At 38.2% G+C, this 15,303-nt stretch overlaps 1 protein-coding gene across 2 annotated transcripts; it reads left to right on the top strand.

Moving 5' to 3' along the window:
- The first annotated feature begins 334 nt into the window (after positions 1-334).
- TSBTYPE2 (tryptophan synthase beta type 2) lies at positions 335-10,425 on the top strand. 2 transcript variants are annotated; one of them, XM_090006651.1, is made up of 7 exons: positions 385-523; positions 7,898-8,231; positions 8,326-8,542; positions 8,629-8,884; positions 8,951-9,166; positions 9,241-9,339; positions 10,031-10,425. In XM_090006651.1, the coding sequence occupies exons 1-7, from the start codon at positions 460-462 to the stop codon at positions 10,285-10,287; spliced, it is 1,443 nt and encodes a 480-aa protein (XP_089862777.1). In that variant the 5' UTR covers positions 385-459; the 3' UTR covers positions 10,288-10,425. The 2 variants fall into 2 exon arrangements, with proteins under 2 accessions (XP_089862776.1, XP_089862777.1); XM_090006650.1 differs by having other exon boundaries at positions 335-523; positions 8,629-9,166.
- The last annotated feature ends 4,878 nt before the right edge of the window (positions 10,426-15,303 follow it).

Raw genomic sequence — 15,303 nt, 5'->3', positions numbered from 1 at the left:
AAAAAAAACACACAAATCAGGCATGTGCGTAGACATTCGCTGATGATGGTGGGACTGGTGTTGCTGACAACTGATTTACGGAAGCAGATCAGGTCATGCTGAAAATGAGCGTTTTTGCTCATGCTGACATCGTGGCCATCCGATTTGCATTTTAAAAAGTTCAAAAGTCAACAAAACCACGTGGCATTCATCCAAAATGCAAACAGACGGCCATGATGTCCGCATGAGCAAAAACGCTCATTTTCAGCATGACCTGATCTGCTTCCCTGATTTACGGGGTGGTGCGTCATCCTTTGGATTGTACGATACTGGATTATCCATCCAATGTGCTGGTGACGAACATAACATAAACAATGTGGAACACTCCTCCTTGTCAAACTAGAAAAGCAAAGCCTCCCTTTTCCCCTCGGTGCCCTCTCTCTGTGTTTATAGTCAAACCACAAGAAAAAATTCCATAAGATGGCGTCGCTGCTCCCTTCTCCATCCCTCTCCCGACAACACAAGAACCTCACCGGCTTCTTCTGTAAGCAAAACGCATTTCACCATTCCACCAACACCAATTCTCTCTCTCTCTCTCTCTCTCTCTTTGAAACTGATTTTTTTTACTGTATCTGTGGAACTGATCATTAGTACTAAAATGGATGCTATGCGTATTGTTTGATTTTTGGCAATATTTCGTTGAGAATTCAATGACCATCATGAAGATTTGGTGGGTTCGTTCATAATATCGGGAGTGTGAAAGTTCTAGTGTTGTAAATGACCTCTGTTTTGATGAAATTTAGTTCGTGAAAGTTAAAAAGCTGGTTGGTGAGTGTTTGAGCTGCATGAAATTTAGTTGGTGAAAGTTACGCATAGTTGTTTCAGTGATCCATCCTGTTTTTTTTTTAAAGAAAAGTGATCCATTCTGTTGAATCCCATGATTTAAAATTGATGCTTACATGAGATATGTGATAACTGTAACATGCCATAAAATCCTCCTTGATGCTTCATGGTAGCTGATTTCGGTTCTATTGGAATCGTTAGCCCCATCATTTCGAGTATGATAAATCTGTAGGTGCGTCTCTCTCTCTCTCTCTCTCTCTCTCTCTCTCTCTCTCTCTCTCTCTCTCTCTCTCTCTCTCTCTCGGCGGAATAAGCATTGTTGGAAAGGTTTTCATACCTGAGCTATAAAATTCTGGCTGCAATGATGGAAATCTTTCTGTTGAGGAGTTGGATCCTATGTTCACACGGACACTCCATTTTGGCCAGCGCGTATGGCGTCCCCTTATATACTAGTCTTATTGAAAACTTCATAAAAATAGCCATAACCCCCTATCCACAGCTGTATCCATGTGACATAGGCTGGATCCAATTCTTGGAAGAGCTAGAGCTTACACAAACTTTGTCAATAACTTTTGGTACATACCTTGTCAATCAGAAAATAATCATAAAGATAAGAAACAAATGCTGTTGAAAACCATGATTCAATATGTTTTCCTTTGCGCTGAATTCGGGGCATTGTTGGCCCTCTTCTATTAGTATCTCATTTCTTAAGTGTTTGCATTTGCTCACCAGAAAACAGCTCCCAATCTCCTTATATATGATTTTAAGATAGATTATACGATAGGTTAGTTGGATATTTCACCATTACCAATCTGGTAGCATGCTGAAAGAAATCAAGCATAGTTTTAAGATGTTATTGTTGGACGTACATTTGGAAAATATGGTTCACATAGTGCAGCCTCCAGTATAGGCAGTTCTTACAACTCTTAAGATGTTAATATCATGTTGCTTTCTTCAAATCAGTTGGCTGAGATCTACTATGGAGCACAATGTATTAAGACATGGCCAAACAATAAGCATATATATAAATAAATAAAATCAAAATTTACAATGTCACATGGTTTAATTGAGATATTGAATCTACAAATCTTTTGATGCATTGTTATGGATATGATGCCTGCACAAAGGCCTGTATTCCATCTTGGGCTAATATCTGTCTTTGTATCTGCTGCTTCCCGACTTGAAGTGGAAAATTTTCTTTTTTTTCATGCTTTTTAGTTTCGTCCCTGGCTCATAGGCACCATTCTGTATGCTATTCATCTCTTGGCGAAATCAGTGCTCTGTTTCTGCCATTTCTTTCCTTTTCTTCGTTTTACTAATCAAGTTGAGTTTAGATGATAATTAATAAAGGTTGCTTCAGGGATCTAATTTGGATGTTCACTGTTCTTTCTTCATGTAAATTCTAGCTTACCTAACTTGCTAACGTTGAAAACCATATGCTACTCTATCACGCATAAACAATAGATGTTCAACCTATGTCCAGCCTTTGCTAGGAGCTAAGCTTTATCACTGTACTCCCACCTGTGCTTCAGTCGACACAGCACCCGACCACCAATCAATATAACTCATTGAGTTGTTTAATGAATGCGCCAAGAATATCTTTAGATCTGAGATAATTTCACATCAAGGTTCTCAGGTTATCTTCCGTAACATTCTCACCACAATCAAAATTGACATTCCGAACTTGAGATGCTATTTATCAAGAAGAAGATGCCCAAGTCACTGCCACCCTGTGGCCTACGCATATAAATCTCCTAATTATAAGATAAAATTTCTTATGATTGACCATGTTTTGCCAACTAAGCTTTCCCATCATAAATTCAGAAGAAATAAATCTTCTTAGGTAAAAACATTGAGTATCCACCCACTCACCCAATATTACCCTTTCTTATCAATGCCCACATATCCAAATCAAAGGGAGGCCACTTTCATAAGCTCACCTGTCATTTTCTTAGTCATTCATTGTCATAACTTGATATGATTTCATTCAATCTCATTAAACGAACAAGGCCTAGTGATACTAGTTGCCATGACATGTAACATTCTTGAGATTATTTCTATTAATAGAATGTGAAATTAGCTCACTTTATCTAGTGCCTCCAAAACAGTTGAAGAATTAGCTAGAAATGCCATAATTATGAAAGAAAAATAAATCAAAACAGCAAAAAATCATTATCCAAATCCCTGAAACTTGCTAGAAATGCCATAATTATGAAAGAAAGATAGGTCAAAACAGCAAAAAGGCATTATCCAAATCCCTGAAACTTAATTGAAACCTGATATAATAAAATCCTATTCCTATCTGGAAATGCTAAATCCACCATATCATATGCTTCAACAAAGTCCGGTTTCAGATATGATGACATTTCTACTATAAGAAAGAACACTTGTAGCTTCATGTGTGATTAGTGCAATGATTTTTCCTCCCCTTCTAAAATTCTCCTTAAATCTGCAGATACAAACTGTGATGCGCATCTTATCACCGCTGAAATTATTTTGTCTAATGAACTTAGCTTAGCTAGTAGGTTGGATATACAGTAAGTGAACTACCATTTGCATTTTGGGATCGATATCACATGCCTAGGTTAATAGTTTTATCACAGTCAGAACTAAAATGAATTTTACTTGTGAGTGTGTGTGTTTTATGTATCTGGTTGTGTATTTGATAACTAGTCTTGTGATATCTGACTGTTACATTCAGGAATTTGATAGTTCTTATAGAATTATGAAATGATTTACTTTTTTATTATGAACCCTCAACCCATGCTTCACGATTGGTTAAGAATCAAGTTTTGATTGGAAACCAATCGACATGTCAAAACAAAGCGGGAGTTTTTAACTCCACAATTTTGATATATATTCATAGTGCATGGTCACATGTTTCTATGTATATCTGTGCATGTGCACGTACGTGTCATTGCATGATTGTTTTGGCATGGTTTTAAATCTCTTGTTCCTGGGTCAATGCAGCTCTTCCTTTTACTATGGCATGCTTTTCAAAGTTTTATCAACTTGCAATTAGAAGGTCCTTAAAGAGTTAAATTTGGCCAAATTTAGCATTTGTATTTTATCAGCACATGTTTCCTTGCATCCCTACACCAAGTACTGTTAAATTATATGTATGTAATTTCTGTTTCAAGTCAGGGGTATTTTGGTCTTTTCCACTAGGGATAATAGCTTTTAGTATTTTCATTTTGTCTTTTATCTAAAGACTAGGGGCTCTTTGGGCATTGGCCCAAAGAGTCGTTGGGGGTGCCCAACAGTCCCTCCTACTTGGGTCTCTTTGTGTATAAATAGGGGTTAAAACCCCCTTGTTCTTTAATGCTTGTGTTAAGCATTTGGTGAATAATATCCTATATTTTTTACACTCTTGTTATTGCCTTATTGGCTTTTGTTTAGTTCCATAGTGAACTTGTGCATGTGTATGTGCATGTGCATGTGTGTAAGTGTTATCTTGTAAGCCCTTGGTGGCTAGTGTTTGTGTTTCCGCGTATTTCATTACAAAGTAGCTGGGCAACCCTGTGGATTTAATATATCTGCCATCTTAAGCCAATCCAATTAAATCACTTGTTTTCTGAGTTCATTTTCGAGAAATGGAAGTTATGGAAATTCTATAGCTTGTGTAATTTATACCATACTGATGGCTTATATGTACATAGAGCCAGACTAGGATTCATCTCAGAAACACAACAAAAGTTAAAATAAGGATTTTCCTTACAACAACAAACAACAACAACAACAACTACGCCTTCATCCCAAAACAATTGGGGTCAGCGATATGAACCAAAAAAGAAATTTCATTTTGGGTCTTCCACATGAATCCTTTTCCTCCAATCATTTCTATCCAATGCCATGTCCTCGGTGAGGTTCAAAGCATTCATATCCTTTCCTATCATCTCCATCCAAGTCTTCCTAGTCCTACCCCGACCTCTTTTAACTAATATATTTCCCCATTTCTCCAACCTTCTAACTGGAGCATCATTAGGCCTTCGCCGAATATGTCCAAACCACCGTAAATGATTCTCTCGCATCTTATTTTCAATGGGTGCAACACCTACCTTCTTACGTATCTCCTCGTTCCGAATCTTATCTTTTATTGTATTTCCACACATCCATCTAAGCATCCGCATCTCAGCTACACTCATTTTTTGAATATGATGTCTCTTGGCAGCCCAACATTCCGTACCATATAGTAAAGCGGGCCTAATAGTCGTCCTATAAAACTTTCCCTTCAACCGCAATGGCATTCTACGATCGCACAACACTCCAGTTGCACTTTTCCATTTCATCCACCCAACCTTTATCCTATGATTTACATCTCCATCAATTTCTCCATACTTTTGAATGATGGATCCCAAATATTTGAAATAATCATTCACCGGTATTTCTTGCTCACCAAGCTTCACTACACTCCCATCACTACTTCGTTGCTTACTAAACCGACATTCCATATATTCAGTCTTACTCTTACTCAACTTAAAACCTCTAGCTTCCAATGTCTGTCTCCATAATTCTAACTTAGCATTAACCCCAGCTCTAGACTCATCAATCAAAACAATATCATCAGCAAACAACATACACCACGGTACATTTTCTTGAATTGATCTCGTAAGCTCATCCATCACTATCGCAAATAGGAAAAGGCTTAAAGCAGATCCTTGATGTAACCCAACCGTTATCGGAAAATTGGTTGTCACCCCTCCACAAGTGCGGACATTGGTCACTACTCCTTCATACATATCTTTAATTATACTAATGTACTTGAGAGAAACACCTTTCTTCATCATTGTCCACCAGAGAACGTCCCTAGGTACTCTATCGTATGCCTTCTTTAAATCAATAAAAACCATATGCAAATCTTTGTTCCTCTCTCTATATCTTTCAATAAGTTGTCTAAGAAGATGTATAGCTTCCATAGTTGATCTTCCAGGCATAAAACCAAATTGATTCTCCGATATCATGACAACCTTCCTCAACCTAGACTCAATCACCCTCTCCCAAAGTTTCATAGTATGACTCATGAGTTTTATACCACGATAGTTTGTGCAATCTTGTATATCACCCTTATTCTTATATAAAGGCACCAAAGTACTCTTTCTCCACTCATTAGGCATCTTATTTGTTCGCCAAATCAAGTTAAAAAGATTTGTCAACCATTCTAAACCTTTCTCTCCCAAGCATTTCCAAGCCTCGATAGGTATACCATCTGGGCCAACTGCCCTTCTTGATTTCATTTTCTTCAAAGCCTCTGCAATTTCTTTCTTTTGAATCTTGCGCATGAAGCCACGATTTATCTCATGAAAAGGAATGGAGAAGTCTCCAAGATCTTGAGCATGACTATCATTAAATAACTTATCAAAATAATCTTTTCATCTCTCCTTAATCTCCTCATCTTTGACTAAAACCCTTTGCGTTTCATCTTTGATACATCTAACCATACCCAAATCCCTCGATTTCCTATCTCTCATCTTTGCAAACCTATAAATATCCTTCTCGCCTTCTTTGATATTCAACTTGTCATAAACCTCCTTATATACCATAGCCCTCGCGTTTCGAACTACTTTTTTAGCTTCCTTCTTTGCTATCATATACTTCTCCAAATTCTCATTATCACGACTCTTAGATTTCTATAACACTCTCTTTTAACCTTAATAGCTAATTTGACATCCTCGTTCCACCATGATGTATCCTTACCTATTGGTGCACCACCTTTAGACTCACCCAATACCTCTTTAGCCACTTTTCTCATGCCACCCGCTATCTTATTCTACATTGATTCTGAATCCTCCTCGAGACACCAATCAACTTCCTTAACTACCTGCTCTACAAACATTCCTTGTTTAGCTCCTTTCAGTGCCCACCACTTAATTCTAGGATCTATCCTATGTCTATCCCTTTTGCGGCATTGTCTAATTCTAAGATCTAAAATTAAGACTCTATGTTGTGTAGCTACACTTTCTCCCGGTATAACCTTACAATCGATGCAACAACCCCTATCTCTCTTTCTAAGTAAGAAAAAATCTATCTGACTCGTATTAACCCCACTTTTAAATGTTACTAGGTGAGACTCCCTCTTCCTAAACCAAGTGTTTGCTAAGATCATATCATAGGACAAACAAAAATCTAAAATCCTTTCTCCACTTTCATTTCTTTCTCCTATACCATAGCCTCCATGGATACTCTCAAATCCATCCCTACTAATGCCTACATGTCCATTAAGGTCACTGCCGATGAAAAGCTTTTCTCCATAAGATATCCCTTGTACTACTCCATCTAAATCTTCCCAAAATTGATGCTTAATGGAATCATCTAAACCTACTTGAGGTGCATAAACACTAATAATATTAATAATATCCGTACCTAATACTAATTTAATAAATAAAATTCTATCACCCTTCCTACGGACCTCAACTACATTATCTATAAACTGACGACTCATAACAATCCCTACTCCATTCCTATTCCTATTTATTCCTGTATACCAAATCTTATATCCCCAAGGTTCTATCACTTTTGCTTTCTCACCTACCCATTTGGTCTCTTGTAGACATAAAATATCAATCTTTCTCCTACACATAACATCTACTAACTCTACCAACTTACCAGTTAAAGACCCTATGTTCCAAGTGGCTAACCTAATTTTATGGTCTTGGACTAACTTCTTTACCCCCACCCGTCTAACAAAGTGAGGGAACCCTTGCCTATTTGACACCACACTCGGGCGCCGGTGTGACGCGTCGCTTCTGGGCGACGACCTAGCAACCCTTGCCCATTTATCACTGCCTCCGGGCCTAGAGAGTACAGCACGTCGCTCAGTAGGGAACGCCCCAACAAAATTCTCATATTGGTTCATTTTCATAGGGTATGACTAAGTTTTTATGCTGGCTGTCACAGGCCTACCGCAACCCTCCTCCTTTATCCGGGCTTGGGACCGGCAGTGTATAACTAAACAGTTATACACAGGCGGAGTTAAGATTTTCCTTACCAGAATATTTTGCAATAATGCATGATTTTTTATTTTAAAACATTATTTACTTCCACTTTTGAAAAAGGTTGTGGTTATCTTCTGTGTCAGATGGTAGACAATTGCTTCCAAGTTCTGCATCAAAATCCAAGCTGTTACTCCAGAAGATTGGTAAAGGTTGTCAAGTGAGAGCAAGATTGACCTCCAGCACAAAGTTGCAGGCTGTTGAAATACCCAAGCATTGGTACAATCTTGTTGCAGACCTTCCAAAGAAGCCTCCTCCAGCTTTGCATCCTAAGACGCATGAGCCGCTCAAATTTGAAGATTCATCTCTACTTTTTCCTGATGAGTTGATCATGCAAGAGGTCACTGAAGAGAAGTTCATTGATATTCCTGATGAAGTTATTGATGTTTATAGACTTTGGAGACCAACACCCCTTCTTAGGTGAGTCAATTATATGGTCATTTATATATTGCAGAATTACAAGTTTTAGTGATCATATTATCATAACTAGTATAAAATTTTCTGATACAATCAGAGCCAAGAGACTTGAAAAGCTACTTGGAACTCCAGCAAGGATATACTACAAATATGAAGGTGTAAGCCCAGCAGGTTCTCACAAGCCCAACACAGCTGTCCCACAAGCTTGGTATAATGCACAACAAGGTGTCAAGAATGTTGTGACAGAAACTGGTGCTGGCCAATGGGGTAGCGCTCTAGCTTTTGCTAGCAGCTTGTTTGGTCTGAACTGTGAAGTATGACTAATGAAAGTTTCTAAAAACTGAGTTTTTTCTAGGTTTCTACCTTGTACAGAAATATGAAAATTACTTTGTTTATGAAGGTATGGCAAGTACGTGCTTCTTATGATCAGAAACCATATCGTAAATTGATGATGCAAACTTGGGGAGCCAAAGTTCATCCATCCCCTTCTAACCTGACACATGCTGGGCAGAAAATCCTCCAGTTAGACCCAATGAGTCCAGGAAGTCTAGGCATAGCAATTTCAGAAGCTGTAGAGGTTGCAGCATCAAATCCGGATACCAAGTATTGCTTGGGAAGTGTTCTAAATCATGTGCTTCTTCACCAGACAATAATTGGTGAGGAGTGTTTAGAACAGATGGGGGCTCTTGGAGAGATTCCTGATATTATAATTGGCTGCACAGGTGGAGGATCCAACTTTGCCGGACTAACATTTCCATTCATTAGAGAGAAACTAAATGGTAGAATGAATCCTGTAATAAGAGCTGTTGAGCCTGCAGCATGCCCTTCACTCACAAAAGGGGTATATGCATATGACTATGGGGACACTGCTGGATTGACACCCTTAATGAAGATGCACACCCTTGGCCATAATTTTATTCCAGACCCCATTCATGCAGGTAAGATGAACAATATAATTTTCTTTGTTAGTAGTTGATGTTTCACGAAAAAGAATAACCACTTCCATGTTCAGGTGGTCTACGTTATCATGGTATGGCACCACTAATTTCACATGTCTATGAATTGGGTTTCATGGAAGCAGTGGCAATTCCTCAAACAGAATGTTTTGAAGGTGATTGATTGTTTTGTGTTAATTGTCATATCAATGTAATTCTTGCTCCCTTTGCAATGGATAATGGTAGCCTTATTGTGTTAGTGACTAGTGAGGGCTTGACCTTGATTTCTACATCATTCCATGAGGCAATCCCACCCAAGAAAAGAAAAAACTATATATGACTGTTGGTCCCTATGGTATCTGGACACTCCATTTTGCCCTCCGTACCTGTGTGGACACACATATCCCCGTGTTGACACGCGTCGACACCCAGACACACCATTTTACCCTCCATACATACAAAATTGTATTTAAATTGTAATTTATAATTATACTTTTAGTCTATAACTTTATATTTTCAGTATATAATATATATTTTAAATATAACATATATATTTAGATTATATTCAGTTTATTTTGAATTTGTTTTGTATTTATGTGATATTTCCCTGTACCCACATTTTTTGGAATTGCCATGTTGCACCTGCACCCACACCCATACCCAGGTGTCCTAATATCAGGCACACATTATTTGATTGTGGAAGTCTTTCAATAACTATGATCAGTAAATTTTGAAGAGAAAGCTTCTAATGTTTTCGAAATAAATGCATTGCTGTTTTCGGAAAAAAAAAATTGCTGTTCTTTATTGGCTCCTGTCATTTATGATCTTATTATTGTCAAACTTGTGGTATTTCTTTCTGGTTTGCAGCTGCCATAAAGTTTGCACGTTCAGAAGGCCTAATACCGGCTCCTGAGCCTACTCATGCTATTGCTGCTGTGATAAGGGAAGCCCTGAATTGTAGAGAGACAGGAGAAACAAAGGTCATTCTAATGGCTATGTGTGGGCATGGACACTTCGACCTCACTTCTTATGAGAAATATTTGCAAGGAAATATGGTTGATCTTTCATATTCTGATGATAAGATGCAAGCTTCCTTGGCTGACATCCCTAAAGTTGCAGTCTGAAATAAAAGGGCAAGCTGTTTGAAGCTCCATATGCTGATTTTATCACTGTTTTCTAGACCAGCAAGTTTTACCTTTTTGTTGATGATGAAACTTTTAAAAGCTTGTAGCAATAATATCCGTTTTTTGTCAGAGTTCACATTTTATGATCATTCACATTTTACGGTTTTTGTTAAGAGAGAACTCACCAACAGTGAGAAAATCAAGAAGAGGTTATGTGAGAGGACTAAGAAGTGATGTGGGAAATAGATGCCAAAGTTGAGTTATTAGGCCCATATGAAGTAGAAAGTAAGAGATTCAGAAGTGCATTAGCAAACATGATAAGAAATTTGATCCAGTCTGAAGTCATGCATAAATGAATTATTTTTTGAGTATAGCTACCCACTATGATCAAATTCTTTTGGTGCAGCCAAGTTCACTGCAACTTGCAACCAAGTGCATCAACCTACAGCTTATAGTACTAAAGACCTACTCACCATGATAACTTTAGTCCGACCAAAGTTAAAACTCCAGGAAAAAATCCTTTTGGAATTTTTATTTTGTTAATGCAAGAGCAATCCCGATGACCTCTATGTATAGGATCCAATCTGGTGGTAAAAAACAAATGATCTAATAATCAGCAATTCCAATAATTATAATGAAAGATGTGCCGTGGTTCCAACAGTCAAAAATAATAGGAATGAATGTTCAAATGACTAAAAAATGAATCATCTTCTATCCTTTAAGCCATATATTGAAATAAGAACATGGTTCTCTTCTCATAAGAATCACAATTTTGTAAGCCTTCTATAACGTGAGCATTGAGCACTGGTAGTGCATTTATTTCAACTTCTGAAGTAGCTTTTGAAGAAGCAAACTTCTGAGGATATGTAGGAACTTCCAGCAGTGGTGATCAAGACCGTTTGTTAAGATGTTAAAAAATCAATATCTTTCTGTAACTTAAGAAAGAAATGTGCTCCCTAAAAGAGTGCAAGCTATGTCACATAGGTGCGGGTGCGGCAATGCAGCACTTTAAAAAAAAATGGGTGCAGGGGTGCGGGAGGGTGTATATATATAAAGAGAGAGAGAGAGAGAGAGTTTGGGTCTAGATCAAGCGTGAATCTATATTAAGATCCACACTTGATCCAGACCCATCTTTTTTAATAAAAAGTTGTGGTACGAAACCCCCTTTTCTTTCTTTTAATAAAAAGGTGGCAGGCACAAAAAAAACCCTTCTCTCTCACACACACACATTGAAAGGAGAAAAAGAAGAAAATGAGGTGAAGGTCCAACCCTTCTTCCTTTTTCAGTCTTCTTCTTCCTTCTCTTTTTCTTTTGTCTTATTCCCTCTCTTCTTTCTTTTCCTCCTCTACCTTTTTCTTTTTCTTCTTCCTTCTTTCTTCTTCTTCTTCCTCCCTCTTTCACCAACAAAATAAAAAAAACAAGGGTCACTATTTTTTAATGGTCTAAAACAGACTCGGTCAAAGTTGACTAAGTCCGTTTTGTACAAATACAACCCTGGGTGTGGGTTGACTGCACCGGGTGCCGCACCCGCATCGCATCACGTCAGGTCGACGCAGGTGTGGCACCCAGTTTAGCGCGTGCCTGTGACATAGAGTGCAAGAAATGAACTATTAATATATGGCTAGGTGGTAATGTCTCAATATCTTAATATTCTTCTTTTGTGGACAACTTGTCTGGTTGTAGTGTTGACATATCTTATTATCTGTAAAAGTCATACAAGATAAAGATCAGTGGATACTATTTCCACCATTTCAACCCCAAACATCACTGAGAATTGATTTGTGTTTCTTGCTATCAAATATTTTTTTGAAGCAGCAAGAAAACCATGATGCACCCATTCACGAAACAGAATATTTAGAAGACAAAAGTTTCTTGACAGAAAAATGACACGGTTAGATGGATGAAAAATTAAATGAGAACTTTTTGGAGTAGCAGTTTGAACCAACATGAGAGGAGGGCTACCTTCTTATTCTAGTAGAAGTAAACCTTGAAAATTCACGAATTAAACAAATCTTAGTACAGGAAGCCACATGTTTTGAAGTATATAGAGACCTAAGGTTCCACATATGCTTAATCTAAACATCTGAAACCTATGGAATAGGATACCTATGGTAACTTTGCGGCATATTCTTATACAAGCATTACAAGGGACACAAGAATATCGTGGTGAAGACACTTTTGTTTCTTTCCCTGTTGCCTGGCAGCGAACGAATTGCATGCATGGAAACATGGGACATAAAATAATGGACTTGCTATCGAGCAAGAGTAGGTTCAATACTAGAACAATCAGTTGCAATCTTTATAAATTACTTTCAACCATATATTCTTGTACAGTTCTTCCCCATATCATGAATATTTTTTGAGTTCAGCTGAATGGTATCAAACTCACATTGACCTGAATCTGCTAGCAGTTACACTGTTGGCAATGGGTAGATGCATTTTACAGATGCATTCTTCGATTCAGATATGCTACTATACCGTCTAAGTTTTTTTTTTATATTTACACAGAGGAACCAACCCCAGGATCAGAGACCTAGCCGTGCTGGCTTTACCAGCCGTACTTACGGTCACTGTCCTGGCAGCGTAAAACTGGTGGGCTTACCCCTTGCCCCAAGGGAGTCGCCACGCTTCAGCTTGCGCAAGGGTTGACGTCCATGGGATTTGAACCTAGACCACCCGCCTAGCGGCCTAGGTTCCATCCCACTAAGGCAAACCCCTTTGGGGTATACGTTGTCTAATTTTGATCAACGCATAAAATTGGTTCCAAACATCATAATTGCTATTCTATTGTATCATAAAGCAATGTTGAATGTAGCTTATTTATCTAAAAATTTTTTTGGCGCGTCCCAATATTGTAGAGCACTGAGTAGGATAAAATAATGACTTGTTAAAAGTGGACCTTGATTGAGTTATGGAAAACTCCATAGTTTCAAGTTTAATCTTTTCAAAAAATCTACCTTGTTTCCCAATCTTGGAGTTCTTATTGTGCTTGCAATAAGAAAAATTTAATTGTTAGCAGCACAAATCCTATCAGCGGCTCTAGGCCATAGACCCAACGATGGATCAATCCTGCGGGATCACACATGCTTGGCCCCATTCCTTCATGAGCAAGGACGGACATCCCACCTGTTATTAGCCTTATAGAATAATGACCCCATTTTGACAGGGTTTTCAGTGCCATCTAAGTGCTCCCTAAGTGAAAATAAGTGCACATGCATGTGCGCACACACACACACACACACACACACACACACAAACATGCGTGTGCAGACATTGTCCTTAACACAACCTTACATGTCAATTGAATGGAATATTGGGGGTTGAATATGATAGCTGGATGGTTAGGCTGCACTATCATAATCAAGCAGTCTCGGACCCCCAGCTTGCCTAAAACAAAATTGAAACAATTTTTTTATATAGAGTTTACTAGCTGAACAGTACGGTGCTGGAGTAAATTTTACCACTTGAACCTCACTCAATTGGTAGAAAATGGCACTACTGAGGGATTTTAGAATTCATGAGTTTGCGTTACTCGATAAGGACTACACTGGACTATACTAGCTTCGCCCAATGCCAGGCCAAAAACCAGTAACATTTCCCAAAAAGTTCTCTCTGTTGAAACTAATCAGTAATACGAACTCATTTTCTCAAGCTAAAGGGCTCTGCAACATGGCGATGTGGGTCATCTTAACATGTAAAGTACAACACCACCATGAGTTTGATATCCAAGGTATACAACCCTTGCTTCCAATTGAAAAACCAAGCTATCCTCAGCAGGGCAGGGGCAGTGGCTCCTCTTAGCTCATAATGGGATGTCTGAAGACTGAACCATAATGGTGGTTTCTCTAGAACAGTCGGTTCCTTTCCATGGCAGCAGGTTAGTTATCATTAATTCCGTTATTGGATGTCATGTTTTCGGAAGGAATGTGAAAAGACAGTCAGGGAACACGTCCTGCGCATCATCCGGTGGTCAACCGATGATGCTTTGATGGACGATGGTCACCTCCTCAAAGGAACTGGCTCAAGCTAAACATTTGGAGTACATTCAGGAATTGGTGGCAGATTGGATTTACATTCCAAGATTATCGTGGGACTTTCCTGGTTGCAGGATGGTAAATTGACTGATCTCCTATTAAGGACAGGGTACAGCCTTTGGGTCAAAGTTCTTAAATCTCTCCCATGCTTCACTAACTTGATTGTGGAGTTTTTTTTTTTTGAAAGGCAAGCTGGGGTTAGGCAGACTCCTACCAGTTATACAACGATACCATTGAGATTTGAACTTGCAACGTCCCAACACAATGTGGTGTGCACTAGCTGCTCCTACCAGACCAGCGGAGCCCCCGTTGGTAGATTGTGGACTCTTCATGGATGGACTCAATTAAAGAGATCAGAAGGAAGATGGAATGGGTCCTTTGCAACAGCTAGTCGACTGTTCAACTTTGACAGGGTAGTAATTACCCATGTTCCTAAAGAACAAAACATTTTTGCTAGATCGGTGGCATAGCTAGCTATCTCTGAGGAGGATGAACATTGGTCTGATTTGAATCCGGACTGAATTCCTCCCATATAAATATGTAAAAATCTTGGTCTTATTTCAATAAACAGGTAGGCCTAACCACAGCCATAGTGACAAACGTTTTTTCAAAGCAATTTCTCGTTTTTTTCAAAAAACTCACAAGAAATTGAAAATTTTTCATAAATCTTGCAGCTTTTTCGGCAAAATCTCAGCAATAAAAAAATAAATTAAAAAATATAAAAATTATTTTTTGTAAGAAAATATTAATGAAAATTATTTAAAAATAAAAATACACAATTTTTTTGATGTAAATATCACGTTTAAATCGCAGTATTTATGTTTTTTTCATAAATCTTGCAATATTTTGAAAATATCGTGAGAAATTACCGTTTTAAACTTTCAGGCAATTTCTCATGATATTATCGCGAGATTTTCATAAATCTAGCATTATTTGTCACTATGACCGCAGCTCTCTTTCTGAAACAATGACATCAGACCAA

The sequence above is a fragment of the Nuphar pumila genome, chromosome 5 (assembly GCF_984573655.1).
Source record: "Nuphar pumila chromosome 5, dmNupPumi1.hap1.1, whole genome shotgun sequence".
NCBI lineage: Eukaryota > Viridiplantae > Streptophyta > Magnoliopsida > Nymphaeales > Nymphaeaceae > Nuphar > Nuphar pumila.
This window is presented reverse-complemented; position numbering and strand designations above follow the sequence as displayed.